The following is a 17,392-nucleotide window of genomic DNA, read 5'->3' on the forward strand; positions in this document are numbered from 1 at the left end:
AAGGCCAGGATTCTGAAGCTTTGTCTGACATACTTTGGACACATTGCAAGGAGGGACCAGTTCTTGGAGAGGCACATCATGCTTGAGAGGGTGGAGGGACAGCGCAGACGAGAAAGACCCTCTATGAGGTGGATTGATTCAGTTACTGGAGTAATAGGTGTGTGTCAGAGACAGTGCGATTGGCACAGGACAGAGCAGAGTTTAGGGCTGTTGTACATAGGGTTGCCATGAATTGCAGATGACTCAATGGCACATAACAACAACAAAAACAATGCTCATATTGTCTCAGATTTCACCAAGATGAACTCAGGCAAACCGGCTCCTTTTATTGTCTTGATTACTTTCTCTCTCTCTCTCTCTCTCTCTCTTTTTAAGCTGAGCATTTTAAAAAATTGTAGTAAAAACATGCATAATAAAACATATACCGATTCAATACTTTGTCACTCTTAGCATGCCTTTACTTCCTGGAACAAGATAATCTAGGTTCCTTTTATGTTTTGCTGATCTATCCTTTCATTTGACTCAATGAAGAACAATGTAGCATCAGGACTGGAGGAAGTTGTTGTTAGGCACTGTTGAGTCGAGCATGACTCATAGTGATCCTATAAACAAATGATCTGAAATCTGTCCTTTCCTGCACAGTTCTTGCCACACTAGAGTCCACTGTGGCAGTCACCATGTCAATCCACCCGGTCAAGTGTCTTGCTCTTCTTCACTGACCCTCCACCGTTCCAAGTATTATATCCCTCTCTGAAGAGTAACACCTCCTAGAAACCTGCCTGAAGTATTTGAGGTGAAGCCTCATCATATTTTCCTCCATATTTTCCTGCACCCTCTCCAAGACATTTTTATTTCTTTTGGAAGTTCATGGGATGTTCAGTCAGGACTGGTGGAAAGGCATTTGTGATTAAAAGTCGATTGGGCACTTGTGCCAGTGGCCCTCAGGCCTAGGATGAAAGCTGATTTGCTATCAGGGTTACAAACTAAATTGGCAGTTTGTTGTGTTTGAGGAGAACATTGTTCTAATTGGTACAGCACTTGTCTGTCCGTTTGCTGTACTGAGATAATGTATGGTTTGCTGTGATACTGAAAGCTGTGCCGCTGGTGTGTCAAATGCCATAAGGGTTACCTATAGTGGACAGGTTTTATCAGAGCTCTCAGTTTAAGACAAACTAGAAATCAGGATTGGCCATCTACTTCTTAAACACCTTTGAAAGCCACGTGAACACTAGAGGAATGTGAGTAATTATAGGAGTGGAGTGGTAGAGCCTAGATTGGCAGTCAGTTGGAAGGAGGAAAACCAAAAACATATATTGATCAATAATTGGAACATGGAATGTATGTAGCTTGAATGTTGGAAAACTGGAAATTGTTAAAATTGAAATGGAATGCAAGAACATCAACATATGAGGCATTAGTGAGATATGGTGGACTAGCTTTGGCCACTTTGAATCAGATAATCATATGGTATACTGGGAATAAACAACAGAAGAAGAGTTGTGTTGCATTCATATTAATAAAATAACTTTCAAGTCCTATCCTGAAATACAATGTTACAAATGATAGGGTATTATCTATATGCATGTAAGGAAGACTCATTAACACAACTATTATTCAAATATATGCTTCTATATCTAGAGACAAAGAGGAGGAAATTAAGAATTTTTACCAAATCTTGCAGTCTGAAATTGACCAAACATGCAATCAAGCTACATTAATGATAATTGCTGACTGGAATGCAAAAGTTGGAAACAGTGAAGAAGAAATAATAGTAGGAAAATTTGGGCTTCATGATAGAAATGAGGGTGGAAATAGAATGATATAATTGGAGGAAGACTACTCAATAACCTTTGTTATGCAGATGGAACAATCTTGCTTGGTGAAAGTGAGGAGGACTTGATGTGCTTGCTGCAGAAGGTAAACCACTGCAGCCTTCAGTATGGATTACATGTCAACATTAAGAAAACAAAAATCCTTGCCACTGGACTGATGGGCAACATCATGATGGATGGAGAAAAGATTGAAATTGTGGACAACTTCCTCTTACTTTGATCTACTATGAACACTCTTGGTACCAGCTGACAGAAGAACAGGAGATGTAGGACACTGCGAAAGTCTGCAGACAGGAACCTCTCCAAATCATTGAGGAGCAATGATGTCAGTTTGAGAACAAAGGTGCACCTGATTCAGGTAATGATCTTTTAAATAGTTTTCTATGTATCTGAGAGCTGTGCAATGAACACAAATTACAGAAGAACAATTGATGCCGTGAAACTATGGTGTCAGAGAAGAGTATTTAATATCCCATGGACCACCAAAAGAACAAGCAGATATATCTTGGAGAGGGTCCAGCCAGAGTGCTTCTCAGAGGCAAAGATGGCAAAGCTTTATCTCACATAATTTGGGCATGTTGTTAGGGGAGTTTATTACTTGGAGAAGGACATCATGTTTGACAAAATGAAGGGGTGGCAAAGGAGAAGAGCCTCAATCAAGTAGATTGGTACAGTGACTGCAGGAATGGGACTGAATGTGTCAAAGAGTATGAGAAAGTTACACAATAGGGCAGAGTTAAGAAGGGTTTTTCATAGGATTGCTATGAATTATACTCAAGAGGACAAGAGCCCTTTATTTGGTCATTTATTTATTAACGAGTTTTACATTTAGAAATCAAGATGTGTTTGTTGGGTACATTTATTACTTTTATTCCTCATCCCTTTAGTAGACAAAATTAGAGAATATATGTGTGTATCATCATGGAAGGAGTATACAGAGTCACTGTATCAAAAAGAATTGGCTGACACAAAGGAATGCAATGAAACAACATATGATCAGGAGCCTGTGGTGCTGAAGGAAGAAGTACAAGCTGTTCTGAAGGAATTGGCAAAAAGCAAAACCCCAGGAATTGATGCCATACCAATCGACATATTTCAATAAATAGATGCTGCTCTGGACATGTTCACCAAGTCATGCCAAGAAATTTGTAGGATAACCATGTGGTCAGCTGACTGGATGAGATCCATATTTGTTCCTATTCCAAAAAAGATGACACGACAGAGTGCAGAAATTATCAAACAATATCATTAATATCACATGCAAACAAGATCCTGCTGAAAATGGTCCAAAACAACTGGAACAGCACATTGACAGAGAATTTACAGAAGTGCAGGCTGGGTTTAGAAGAGGCAATGGTATTAGGAATATTATAGCTAATGTTTTAAGTGGATCTTGGCTGAAAGCTTGCCAAAACTAATGAGGACCTGAGGCATGTGCTGCAAAAGGTCAAAGACTGCAGCCTTCAAAATGGATTGAAGCTCAACATAAATAAAACAAAGATTGTCACCACTGGGCTGATTGGCAGCATCATGATAAATGATGAAGAGATTGAGATTATTAACATTTTCAGTTGCTTGGCTCCACAATCAACACTCTTGGTACCAGCAGCCAGGAAATCAAAGGACAAACCGCATGGGACAATCTTCTTTCACAGACATCTCCAAAGTACTGAAGAGTAATGATGTCAGTCTAGAGACTAACAAGATCCAGGCCATGATTTTCACTATTACTTGTTATGCATCAGAAAGAAGGACAAAACTAAGAATGCTAGAATAAGAATTGATGCTTTTAAGTCATGGTGCTGGAGAACAGTATTGAATATATCAAGAACTGGCAGGAGAACAAACAAGTTTGTCCTGAAGAGGGTGAATCCACACTTCTCCTTTGAGACAAGGATTTTGAAGCTCTGTCTGACAAAATTTAGACATGTTGCAAGGAGAGACCAGTCCTTGGAGAGAGACAACATGCTTGGAAAGGTGGAGGGAAAGCACAAGAGAAAGATCCTGGAGGAGATGGATTGACTCAGTGACTCGCGTAAAAGGGTAAGTGTGTCAGACACAATGATGTTAGCCCAAGATAGAGCAGGGTTCAGAACCATTGTACGTAGGGTTGTTATGAATCACAAGCGACTCAACACCACATAACAACAACAATCACAGATATAACTGTGTACGTTTGTACCTGTCTCTATATTTAGCTGCATATAAATATGTGACTTTGACTTAACCCTGATAACTTTAGAACTAATTCAACCCCATAGGGTTGATTCTATTTTTTTATATTTTGCATAATATCTTTAACTTCCTTTACCAATAGTAGGAAGCCTATTAAGTTATGTTTTATTGGCAGATAAAAATAAGGGAAACATTATAGTTCTAAACAAAAAGACTAAGTAATTGGATTTTCTCTACGAAAATTTATTTCAAACCTGTGCCCCTGCCAATCCAATCATAATCAAAAGCAGGCAGCCATATTGACAATGGTGTAAAAATTAGATTTCTTATAGGTCAACATCAAGAAGACAAAGTTTCTCACCACTGGGCCAATTGTCAGAGCCATGATAGATGGAGAAGAGATTGAGGTTGTTAACAATTACAGCTTGCTTGGCTCTATAATCAACACTCTTAACACCAGCAGTCAGGAAATAAAAAAATGAATTGGATTGGGAAAATCTGCTGTCTGGAACCTCTCCAGTGTGCTGAAGAGCAACGATGTCAGTCTCGACACTAAGGTGTGTCTGATCTAGGCCATGATCTTTGCAATTACTTGATATGCATCAGAGAGCTGGACTAAGGATGACAGAAGAATCGATGCCTTCGAATTGTGGTGCTGGAGGAGAGTCTTGAACATACCATGGACTGCCAAGAAAACAAATAGGTCCGTCTTGGAGAGGATGAAGCCAAGTTTCTTATTGGAGGCTAGGATTTTGAAGCTCTGTCTCACATACTTTGGGCACGTGGCCAGGAGTGACCAGTCCCTAGAGAAAGACATCATACTTGGAAGGGTGGAGGGACAGCCCTGGAGAGAAAGACCCCAGATGAGATGGATTGATAGAGTAACTGGGACGATGGGAGTAAGGGTGTCAGAAATAATGAGACTGGCTCAGGACAGGGCAGGCTTCAGAGCTGCTGTACATAGAGTCGCTATGCGTCACAGCCAACTTGACTGCACATAAGAACAACAATTTAATAGAAAGATTAGAGTATGTTTCTAGAGCATCTAGTGGATGCCCCACTATGAGGATAGATTTATTAGATAGAATTATGAATCCTGTTCTTTGACAGCAAAAAGTTAATGGATACTTAATAAACAATTTAAAAGAAACAAACATTGTTAATTGAGTGATGGCAAATTTGAAGAGTTTTCCTCTCCAGTGGGTCCGATGCATCTTCTCGTAGGTAGCTACTCTCTGAGTTGTGGGCAGTGAAAAGTAAAAGAAGTATTCTTATTTGTCAAACCTCAATGTTTCTTTTAATTAAAGGGGCTCAGGAAGCACAAGAGGCACTTTCCCCATTGCAGTTGTCATTAGACAATACCAGGTTTCCATTAGCTTTGTGTAATTCAAGAGTCCAATAACCATTGCAAAACAGTGAAGCTGTTACTGCATAAGTCTGATTTAGAACAGCTATTTGGATCTCAATTATTAATGAAATTAGTGTCCTGAATGTCCACAAGCACATTGCCTTAGGTAAAGGCTGTAAAGGAAATCATATTAGGGTGGAATTTCCTTTCCTTAGGGGCTCCTCTTAGATTACATTATTCACTTAGCTATCTCCTGTCAGGGAAATTGAAATGTTTGACTATGATCTGATCAGGGGCAGAACCAAATGGAGAAGTTAAGGGGTGTCGTAATGGCATTCATTCCAAAATACCCATGGAAGGCCAGTTCTGCCTTCAGTCTCTAATGTTTATAAAACAGCACCAGCAAAGATAGTAAAAGACAGAAGAAAGACGAGGAGAGAAACTCTTTTAGAAAAAGACTGGCGGCTATTCAATCCCGTCAATAACTTTGCATTACTCGTCTTTGGGACCTTCCAGGGGACGCCGGCAAGAGTGATGGCTCCTCTCTGGCCCCTCATCCTGGTGACAGTCTCAGGTAAGTCCTTTAGAAGGTTTTACAAGGCACCGAGTATGAATTCTTAGAGGTAGACACACAATCTTTTCCATTCACTAGGCTACAGAACATCTCATAATGTGTTTTTGTTTTTAAAGTCATCATCTGGAAAATGGCAGTCCTTTGGAGTTACGGGGAGATGTATGTATGGCTTTACTCTCTGCAATCATAGAAACACACACGTACAGGGTCAGAGTGGGGCTTTCTACACTAAGCTGAAAAAAATAAGTTCTCAAATGTTAACAATTCTTTAAAAGGTATCTTCTCTAGAAATAAATTTCTCTGTGTAGCAATTTACATTCCATGTTTAGGGTCTTCTATTTGCCTTTTTGTCTGGGTGATACATGTCTATTATTCAAAGTAGTCTTACAAGTTTTTAGAAGCCTAACAAAGAGTCTGGTATGTATTGTTGCTATAGACACCTGAATATCATTTTTGCATTAGAGTTTTTATACCCAACCTTATAAAGGCTATTCAGGAAATGAGTACATCATTAAAGACAGATCTGACAAGCTGCAAGTATTGAGTGTACATTTTTTCCTTAAAAAAAGTATTTGGAAATGAATGCATTATTTTCCTAAATTTCTGGAACTGAATATTAATATTATCAGGATTAGCTCTACTGGATTTAACTATGCCGTTTAGGATGTGATTGGTTCTTAGTTGGTAAATGTGCCCAAATCAAGAATGAATGTGGCTACTGGTGTTTCTCAACACTCTACTTCTTAGAGCGCGTATCTGAATTTTCAAGTTTTTAAAATGCAGCTAGAAGTAGAATGAGCCAATTAAGGAGATGAGTAAGGAATTTGGTGGCCAAGGAGCTGGAAATGATTTTTTTTATTGTGTAGAGAAGAAAAATGGCCACTTAACTTCAAACCATAAAAATCTTGGCTGTTGAACTTGAAGGGTAAGAGCACATCTTAATTATAAAAATGAAAACAGAGGAAATTTCATTAAATGCCAAATGGGTTTCTTAGCAGAAAATAATTGTGAACATTAAACTAAGTGAGATAAAATAGAAAAATGAAAGGAAAGAAATGGGAAAATTTCTTCTTGACAATAACTCTTTCTAATGGTTTGTGTTATGGTTGATTTTTTGTCTTAAGTCTGGTAGGAGGAAAAAGTGTTTTAATAGTATCTAGTAATCAGTGCTTGACCATAAATCATGTGGACAGCGCTTATTGCAGGAAAATATGTGTTTGGAATTTTACTTCATCAATATCAAATCAGTTAGTAAATAGAAGAACATTAATCTGGTAACCAATCCATGTCTGCTTGTCAACTATTGTGAGGACAACCCAGGATAAGTCAGCATTGTGTTCTATTGTGCACAGACAGGGTCTCTAGCAGTTGGAGTGGACTTGACAATGCCTAACACCACACTTGCATAGAAGGTGCTAGGGTTGAGAAGATCTGGATTAGGAAAACATTTTAGCTCCTGCCCCACCCTCACCAGAAAAGTCAATTAATCTCAGTTACTCAAGAAATCATTTCTTTTGGATGTTCATGAAGGTAAAATAAGATAGCATTGTGAAATTGTAAGTTGGAAGGCAGACGTAAGATATTAATAACGGAAGAAAACAGAAATAGATAAAATAATACCTTAGTGTTTCTGCCCCATAATGTCCTCTATGCAGTATGTCTTTCTTTTGGAAGGTGATTTCATGGCTGTTCATAATACTTTCATGGAGCCAAGGCCATGTAGTGTCATGTTTATGACTGTGCACTTGGGCTGCAGAACAGTTGTGTTTAGATGCCAGTCCCATCACTTGTCAATTGTATGATTGTCCCTAAGTCTATTGTCCCTCATCTACTAATTGTGCATACCTCAAAAAGCTGCAGAATGTCTGCCTCCAAAAATTGGTGTGAAGGTTAAATGAGACAACTCCTGTAAGAGCTTAGCCTGCATCCTGACTCACAGTAGGTACTCACTGAATATTAGGTACTGTTCCGAGCCATCTAAACCTCTACTCCTTTGTAGTCCCTCAGATGTGTGTATGTGCATTGATGGTGGTGATGATTGCCATCAAGTCAGTTCCTACTCCGAGGATACTAAGTAGAATTGTACTCTTGAGTATCTTCAAGGCTGTCACATTTTGGATCCAGATTGTCAAAACTTTATTCTAAAGTGCCTATGTGTGTGTGCTGGAGAGCACAGTGTTGAATCACTGACTTTCCTATTGGTAGACTAAAGACATAGGCATTTCTACCCAGCAGCTCCAAGATATGTGTAGTTTTGTGAGAATCCTAAAGATAGTATAATCAACAAGGAAGAAATCGATTTTGTCAAAGTGCCCTGAATACTTTTGGATAGGCATGTAAGATAGTAACTCACCAAAACAAAACCCAAAGTAATAATCCTATTGTATTCTTGTTGTTGTTGTTGTTATGTGCCGTCGAGTTGTTTCCGACTCATAGCGACCCTATGCACAACAGCCCTAAACCCTGCTCTATCCTGTGCCAACCGCACCGCCTCTGACACACCCATCCCGATTACCCCAGTCACTGAATCAATCCATCTCATAGAGGGTCTTCCCCTCCTGTGCTGTCCCTCCACCCTCCCAAGCATGATGTCCCTCTCCAAGGACCCGTCCCTCCTGGAAACATGTCCAAAGTATGTCAGACGAAGCCCCAGAATCCTTGCCTCCAAGGAGTAGCCTGGTTTAATCCTCTCCAAGATGAATCTGTTTGTTTTCCTGGCAGTCCATGGTACATTCAGTACCCTTCTCCAGCACCACAGCTCAAAAGCATCCACTCTCCTTCTGTCCTCCCTAGTCATTGTCCAACTCTCTGATGCATAACAAGTGATTGCAAAGACCATGGCCTGTATCAGGCGCACCTTAGTCTCCATAGAGACACTGTTGCTCCTGAGTACCTTTGAGAGGTCCCTAACAGCAGACTTTCCCATCGTGATACGCTTTTTGATTTCCTGACTGCTGATACCAAGAGTGTTGACTGTGGAGCCGAGCAAACTGAAGCTGTGAACACTCTCAATCTCTTCATCATCCATCCTGACGCTGCCAATTGGTCCAGTGGCGAGAATCTTTGTCTTCTTGACATTGAGCCTTAGTCCATACTGAAGGCTTATCTTAAAAAAAACAACAACCCCAAAACCAACAACTTTAACCTAGAAGTGCTTCATATAGCCCAGCCACAATCCATTCTACTTTTCAGATATCTTCAAAGTAAATTGATTGCAGCTGATAGTTGATTATTAGCATTCAAGGCGGCAGTGTTTGGGAGACATCTTTCCTGGGTCTGTTGATAGCTTCCATCAGTGTCTGTTGAAACATCACTGAAGTGTGAGTCATTTAGTGCTTGTGTGAATGTCACATTAGCTTTCAAGGGGCATAATTTACTGTTAATTAATGGTCACTTAAATCCTTAATCTCTTTTCTGTAATTGATCTTTCTCCTTAGGCAGATTTGCATTCATTGTAGAAATGTAATTTATTATTTCTTCCAATTTTAAACAAAGAACTCTTTCCCTTTTGGGTTTATTTAAGCACATTTCCATTTGCTTATTATTTTCCTCCTCCATTTGGTCTCTTTTCCTTTTATTCCTAGCCCTACCTTCTAGAATTTTCTTCTTTTTTTCAGCCTAAAGACTTTGACACAGACAAAGATATTGAAACATTTCAGAAAATGTGTGTTTATCTATGGGGAACATATGGATTGCTTGCTAGATAGGGTTGTCAGTTGTCCTCAAGTAAACTATGACTCATAACAACACTATGAACAGCAGATCTGAACCTTGTCCTATCCAGTGTCATCCTCACAGTCTCTACCATGCTCAAGACTATTGCTACAGTCCCATGTCAATCCACTTCGTTGTGGGTCTGCCTCTCTTTCTCTGAACTTCTACCTTTCCAGCATACTGGCCCTTCCTGACAACATGCCAAAAGAATGTGAAATGAAATGTCCACTGTCTTCCTTCTGTGGAGCACCCTGGCTACACTTCCTCCAAGCTAGAAAGGATTGCAGAGGGGAATTTGAGCTTTTATAAGCAGAGGGTGTGGAGGACTTACATTCATTTCTTAGAATTATGTTTTAATTCGGTCCCGGGTAGTTAGTTTCCTGTATTGAAACATGCACATTTCAGTGTTTCTCCAACTGAGATTTGAATTGTGAGCTTCCAAGTGTAGTTAAAGTGTGATTGTCCCAAAGCAATATTAGCAGCTGAAACACTGGACCAGCTTGGACTCCTAAATTCCCTCCCCCCAGCGAACGGCAGTAAGGAATGGTCTCAGGTAAAGAGAGTTGCAGCACACTTTGGGCAGTCACAGTAAGAAATAAAAAAGGATGCCTGCTTGCCCAGTGCAAGCAAGCCACCCAAGCCCCACACGCCTGCATGACTTGTGCCACTTTAGGAATCTTCCTGGCTGAGTAGTTAGGGAGTTAAAATCCTCATTAGATTCCCAGTCCTGATGATAATGAGAGAGAATATTCCACTGCCCACGATGAGTCTGAAATTACACCTCCAGCATCGTTGTTAACATTTTGGTCACAGTGACATTGATAAATCATAGAAATTGCTGCCTGTGGCGGCAAATGACACAACATCATTCATAAAGAAATGGGTATAAACAGGATTGTCGCACAGGGGACAGATATCTCATTTACAGTTTCCTGCTGGAGCTCTCATACCTTCAACAACTCATCAAAATAACCATCAAAGCCGCCGAGAGCCCGGGCGACTTCCCGAGCAGGACACTACAGATTAGATTTCACTCACGTGCTGTGGCAGGAGGTGTGCAATTTGCCTCAGTCCAATGACTTAGCGAAGCTTTGGGCTCCCCAAGGGCTCGCAAAGCTTGTGAACAAATATCTTTTTGCAATTCAGAGAAAGCCCTCACAAATTTGTCACTTCCAATTGTTGGTGCTCATTTCTCTTGCTTCCTTTCTCCTAGTCTTTCCTGTGCCTCAACACCAATCACTGCCCTTCTGCAAATCAAGATTTCTGGGTCATAGGAAATGATTGTCCCCTGCAACTGGAGAGAATTCTCCCAAAACAAAGATCTCATTTTCTGACAAGTTCTTTTTATCAAAAGACAGATTGGATGAGATTTTTGAGGAGAAAGGTGTGAACCAGAATCTCCCTGTTTTAAAATCTTTGAGAACACAATCTTTGAGTTCACAGATTTGTCCACAATTCTTCTGTTTAATTGTTGGATTACAAATGAAAAATGAAATGAAAAATCAAGAGTGAAGTTAAGTTTTGGCTAAGGATGTAGGTGCCCCCCCCCCGCCCGTATCAAGAGGTAGTGATACAGGAATAGAGAAAATACAAGAAGTATGATTAAGAACAGAATTATAGGTATAGTTTATATGTGGGAATGAAGTTGATTACTTTATCTTGATAAGATTTCTTTTCTTCTACTGAGAACTTAAGCTATAAGCTCAAAGATAAAGCTTAATTTGTCTGATGCTGCTATAACAGAAATATTGTAACAAAAAGGAATTTGTCCCCTCACTTAGGAGAGTGGAAATCCAAATTCTGAGCCCACCAGCTTTATGAAGGCTCTCTCTCTGTATTTGCTCAAGAAGAAGGTCCTTGTCTCTTGTCAACATCGGTAGGCATGGTGTCCCTTGGAGAGCTATGTGTCTTAGGATTCACCTTCTACTAGGTCTAAGAGATTCTAGTACAGGGACCTTGTATCTCAAAGACACACTTCAATCCCATTTATTTTTTTCTGCTATGGTACTGAAGCTCTTCCTTCCCAAGTAGCTTCTCTCTTCTTTTCTCTCTTATAAGATAAAAAGTGATGCTGGTCATATTCTGGGGAAATTCCCCTTACAATAGAACAGGGCAATGACCTAAGCAAAAGTGCTTCATTTTACCTAATCCTCTTGGCTGACCACATCAGATAGCACATGGCAGATGATTACATCATTATAAACCTGCCAAACTACTGAGAATTATGATCTTCCCAAACTGACACACATTTTTGGGGCACACAATTCAATTACTGTTAAGAGATGCTACCAAATAACTTCATTAGCTGGCTGTGAACTTGAAGATAGTTGAAAACCATATTCTGCCAAGAGCCATTGAGTCCTGAACAGTCAAAAACATCCTTAAGATGCTAAATTCCTTTTATTTTTATCTTCACAGTGATAGTTGAAAACCATATTCTACCAACAGCCATTGAGTCCTGAACAGTCAAAAACATCTTAAAGATGCTAAATTCCTTTTTATTTTTATCCTCACAGTGATATGTTTCTTTTCCAGGAATCCAAGCCACAGATACATCTCACCCCAGGAATTCTGCTGTACATCATCTCACCAAGAAGCTACTACAGAAATACCACAAGGAAGTGAGACCAGTTCACAACTGGAGCAAGGCCACAACTGTCTACCTCAATCTATTTGTACATGCGGTACTGGATGTGGTAAGAACTATCTCACCCTTTCCTAGACCTCTTAGGTTCTTTTTAAACCACATGCTATTTATGCAGGGGCCTGAGAGAAGTTATGGGTTCCTGGTTGTCTAAATTTGACCAGAGCTACTAACCAAAAGATTGACTGTTCAACCATGTCCAATGGTGCCATCAAAGAGAAGTCTGATAATATATTTCATTGTTTTGTTAGGTGCCATCGAACTGAGTACAACTCTCAACAACCCTATAAACAACAGGCCTGAACTCTGTCCTATCATGCACCATCCCCATTATTTCAGACATATTGGAGTCCCTTGTAGCAATCACTGTGTCAATCTATCTGGTTGAAGGTCTTCCATTCTTTTGTTGATCCTCCATGTTCCCCAACATGATATTGCCTCTCCTAACAACATAACCAAAGTATGTAGGTTGAACCTTTGTCATCTTTGCCTTCAAGAAGTACTCTTTCAAGAAAGCCACACTTTCTCTAAGACCTATCTACTTGTTCTTTTGGCAGTTCATGGGATATTCAGTAGTCTTATTCAATACCACAACTCAAAGACATCAATTTTTTTGTCATTCTTATTCATTGTCCAGCTTTCAAATTCATAGCAAATGATTGAAAAGACCATGCCTGAATCAGGAACACCTTAATCGTCAATCTGCTATTAAGATTGAAAAACAAAACCAAATTTATTGCTTTCCACTCAACGCCAATTCATAGTAACTTTTCATAAGATTTTCAAGGTTGTAGATCATGATGAGAGAAGACTGCCTATCTTTCATCCTTGAAGTAATAATGGATTTAAACCACTGACCTTTAGGAACTCTTATGGCCTAATAGGTAAAGAGTTGTGCTGCCAATCCAAAGGCAAGCAGTTCAAATCCATCAGCTGCTCCATGACAGAAAGGTAGACAATATTTTCCCATGTGATTTACAGCTTCTGAAAACCCACTGAAGGGTCAGCTATGAATTGGTTCCAACTTGATGACAATGAGAAAAGAAAACTAGCTGAGTAACCCAAATCTGAACACATTATGCCATTAAGATTCCTTTACTTAAAGATTACACCTAAGAAAATGGAATTGTCATGAGTCAGAGTGAACTAATTGACAATACGGGTTTACTTTCTTTTTAACTAATTCATAACAGCTCCTAGACAAGCATTAGACCAAACACCTAGATACCATAGTCTAGCTAATGTGATGTAAAATTAGTCATCACAAATTGTGACGTTTACACCAGCGTGTAGCTTACCTATTCACGTTCTTTAGAGGCTTTATGATACAGTACACTTTTATAAAAACTTTTCTTCCAGCTCTTTATTTTTTGTCAGTGCTCTCTGGATCCTTTTTCAGAAATTTTATTGCTTCAGGTTCACAAGGATATTCTCTTATGTTTTCTGCTAGAAGTATTATAGATTACTTCTTATGTTTAGTTTTCTGATTTATTAAGAATGAGTTTTGATGATGATGTGGTATGTGTCAAGAGGCTTTGTTTTATTGTTGTTGTTGTTGTTTTTTTTTTGCTTGTAAAGTTGTTATGGCACTGTTATTTTTAAAACTTCAATTAATTACTTTGACACTTCAGCCAAAAATTTAATTTATAATACATACACATGAGTTTTTACCTCTTAAAACAAAGAGGTGTAAAGTGCTCCAATTTTCTTATTCCTTTTCAAGGGTATTTGTTTTTAATATGCCATTGGCATTTCCATATGAGTTTTAGAGTCAGTTTGTCAATTATGTTGTTGTTGCCATCAAGTCAAGTACAACTCATAGCAACCCTATGAACAACCACCCTGAACACTTCCTACTCTGTGTCATCCTCACAATCTCTGACACACTCAAGCCCATTCCCACAGTCACGGTGTTAACCCAACTGTTTGAAGGTCTTCCTCTGTTCCATTGCCCCTTCACCTTTCCACACATGATGTCCCTCTTTAAGAAATAACCTTTCCTAGCAATGTGCCTAAAGTATTGGGATCATTAGCACTCTTCTCCAGCACCACCATTTAAAGGCAACAATTCTTCTTCTGTCATCCTTAGTCATTGTCCAGCTCTCAGATGCATAGCAAATGACTGAAAAGACCATAGCCTGAATCAGGCACAGCTTAGTCCTAAAACTGACATCATTACTCCTCAGTAATTTGAAGAGGTTCTTGACCACAGATTTTCCCAGGGCAAAACATCTCCTGGTATCCTGACAGCTGGTACCAAGTGTATTGATTGTGGATCTAAATAAAATGAAGTTGTAGACAATCTCATTCCTTTCTCTGTCTATCATGATGTGGCCTATCACTCCAGTGATGAGGATATCTGTTTTCTCAATATTGAAATGCAATCCATATTGGAGCCTATATTCTTTGATCTTCTGCAGCAAGTGCTTCAAGTCCTCCTCATTTTCAGCAAGCAAGGTTGTATCATCATATGATTTGGTATTATGATTATGCCAAGAGTACAGAATGAAGGTTGCATAGTGAAGTGGGGCGGGGGTGGATTGTATACCAATGAAGGAGTTTTTCTTTTACTTTTCAAAGAGAAGAGTGAACTGGGAAGGAGTGGTGGGTAGGGAGAAAAATACAACAATGAATGAATGAATGGAAATCCAAAATCTCTGTAAATATTTATTAAAATTTTTAAAAAAGAATAACAAAAAAGATTGTATCATCAGCATAACAAAGGTTATTGATAAGCCTTTCTCCAAGCCTGATGCCACACTTTTCTTCATAGAATCTTCCAGCTTCTCAAATTAGTTACTCAACATATAGATTAAATAGGTATGGAAAAAGGATACAACCCTGTTTTTCTAAATTGTGCTGGGAGTTTGTTTGAATGGTGTAGAATCTACAGATTAATTAGGTAGTCAATGTTGACAACATTGAGTTTTCTACTTCTTCAGTATGGTGTATCTTTCCCTTTACTTGAGTCTTCAGCAGGGTTTTATAATTTTCAGTGTAGAAATTTTGCCATATGTTCTTAAACTTATCCCAAAGTATTATAAGTGCTACTATAAATACTTCCTAACTTTTAAAAGGTTTATGGCAATTTGTTGCTAGTATAGAAAAACAAGGCTGAGTGTTGTATGTTGGCCTTGTATCCTCTGACTTTGCTAAATTTGTTTCCTAATTCTAGTAGGGTATCTATAGACTAATATTTTCTACATATATAAACAAGTCATTTGCAATGAAAGAGTTTCCCTTCTTCCTTTCTAATGTGTATTCCCTTTCTCTTTCCCTGCCTTGTCTTATTGCATTGCTAAAGATTTCTGCTACAATGTTGGTGTAGCAGATGTACAATGCAAGTAAGAAGAGCAGACATCTTTGTTTCCATTAAAGACGATGATAGCTATAGGGTTTTTTCATATATGTTTCTCGTCAGATTGAGAAAGTTCTATTTCTTGTGTCCTGAGAGGTTTGAGTTTTTCTCAGAAATGCATATTTCAATGATATAAAGTGCTACTCCCAGATCTGTTTGGATGATCATGTGATTTTCCCTGCCCCCTCCCATTCATTAGTTACAGTGAAAAATGACATTGATTTTACAAGTGTTAAGCCCTACTTGTACTGCTAGAGTAAAGATAATTTAATATATTAGCTTTTTAATATATGTTGATTTGATTTCTTATCTAATACAGATTGTGCATTTGGTGATGCATTTGGTTATAGTTTTCTTGTATTTTTCTGGTTTGATATCAGGATTATGTTGGCCTTTTAAAACTAACTGAGAAGTGGTCTCTTCTCAATTTTCTGAAGGTGTTGTTTATAGTAGATTGCCCTTCCCCTCTTTGTTATGTTTGAGAGAACGTATCAGTGAAGACATCTGGCTCCAGAACTTTCTAGGTGGGAAAGTATCAAAACAATTTCAACCTTGTTAGCACATATTAGGAAATTAATATTATGTTAATTTCTTCATGTCAGTTGTGATAATTTGACTTTTCAAAGAGTTTGTTTAATTCACATTTTTAAATTTCTTGACTTAATATTATTCTTAACATTTCTTTATATTATTTTAATGTCATATGATCACCAGTGATTACTGTTCCTCTCATTCCTCACAGTGATAATTTGTGTTTTCTTTCTTGTTGCCCAACAAGTAACTTTGCCAAAGGTTTATAGATTTTATATTTTTTCAAAGAACTAAATCTTGTTATAATAATTTTTTCTATTGTCTCTTTCATAGTTCACTAATGTCTGCTTTTATGCTTATTTACTTCCTTTAGTCTGCTTAATTTGGGCTTAATATATTCTTCTTTCTTTAGTTTCTTAAAGTGGAAATCAGATAACTGATTTTCAATCTTTTTCTTTTCCACTTTAAAACTATAAATTTCTAAGTACTGTTTTATTTGCATTGAATATTTTATAATGCATTTTAAATTCTATAGTTTAAAAAATATGAAACGATTTAAAGTATAATTGAAATATATTGAAACTCAAGAACCTATCTTGTCTAACCACAACTTATCTTCCCCTTTCCCCAGTTTATCTCTTTAAAATGTTGCACAAATTTGATCATATAGTATTTTATGTATTTTGTCTGGCTCCTTTCACTTAGTGTGTCTCTGAGATTTGTCACTCTCCTTCATATATGAAAAGTAGTAAGTATTCTATTGCACAGATGTATTGCAATTTGGTTACTAGTTGCTGGTCACATGTATTGTTTCCAGTTGGGGCAATTATGAATAATAAAGCCGCTATCAACGTTTCCATATATTTTTATTTTCTCATGAATACTTAGTTGGAGTTTGCTGAGTTAGTCAAAAGTCTACATTTAACATAATAGAATACTACGCAGCACGCAGGAGCAAACATTTTGTAAATTATGACCTAACTTGGGAGAGACTAGAGATCATTATGCTGAGTGAACTAACTCAGTCTCACAAGGATAAATATAGCCTAAAACTGTTATTGTAGAATGAATATAAGGATGCAAGGTGGGTGGGGGAGGGTGAAAGCAGAAGGATGTGGATGTGCAGGGGGAGGGAGAATTAATCATGGAATTGTAAAATTTGGTGGGTAGGAAGTGAGGGAATTTAGAAGAATCTGTTCTAGATATCAATGTATTA

General features: G+C 38.3%; 1 protein-coding gene across 1 annotated transcript in view; it reads left to right on the forward strand.

Moving 5' to 3' along the window:
* The first annotated feature begins 5,889 nt into the window (after positions 1–5,889).
* The window catches only part of HTR3B (5-hydroxytryptamine (serotonin) receptor 3B, ionotropic), a 38,263-nt gene continuing 26,760 nt past the window's right edge, over positions 5,890–17,392 (forward strand). Inside the window, exons 1-2 of the mRNA XM_006890869.1 lie at positions 5,890–5,929; positions 12,179–12,339. Of these exons, the coding sequence (XP_006890931.1) occupies positions 5,890–5,929; positions 12,179–12,339 (201 nt within the window). The remainder of the gene's footprint in view (positions 5,930–12,178; positions 12,340–17,392) is intronic.

The sequence above is a fragment of the Elephantulus edwardii genome, unplaced genomic scaffold (assembly GCF_000299155.1).
Source record: "Elephantulus edwardii isolate Elephantulus edwardi_28Jun2011 unplaced genomic scaffold, EleEdw1.0 scaffold00093, whole genome shotgun sequence".
NCBI lineage: Eukaryota > Metazoa > Chordata > Mammalia > Macroscelidea > Macroscelididae > Elephantulus > Elephantulus edwardii.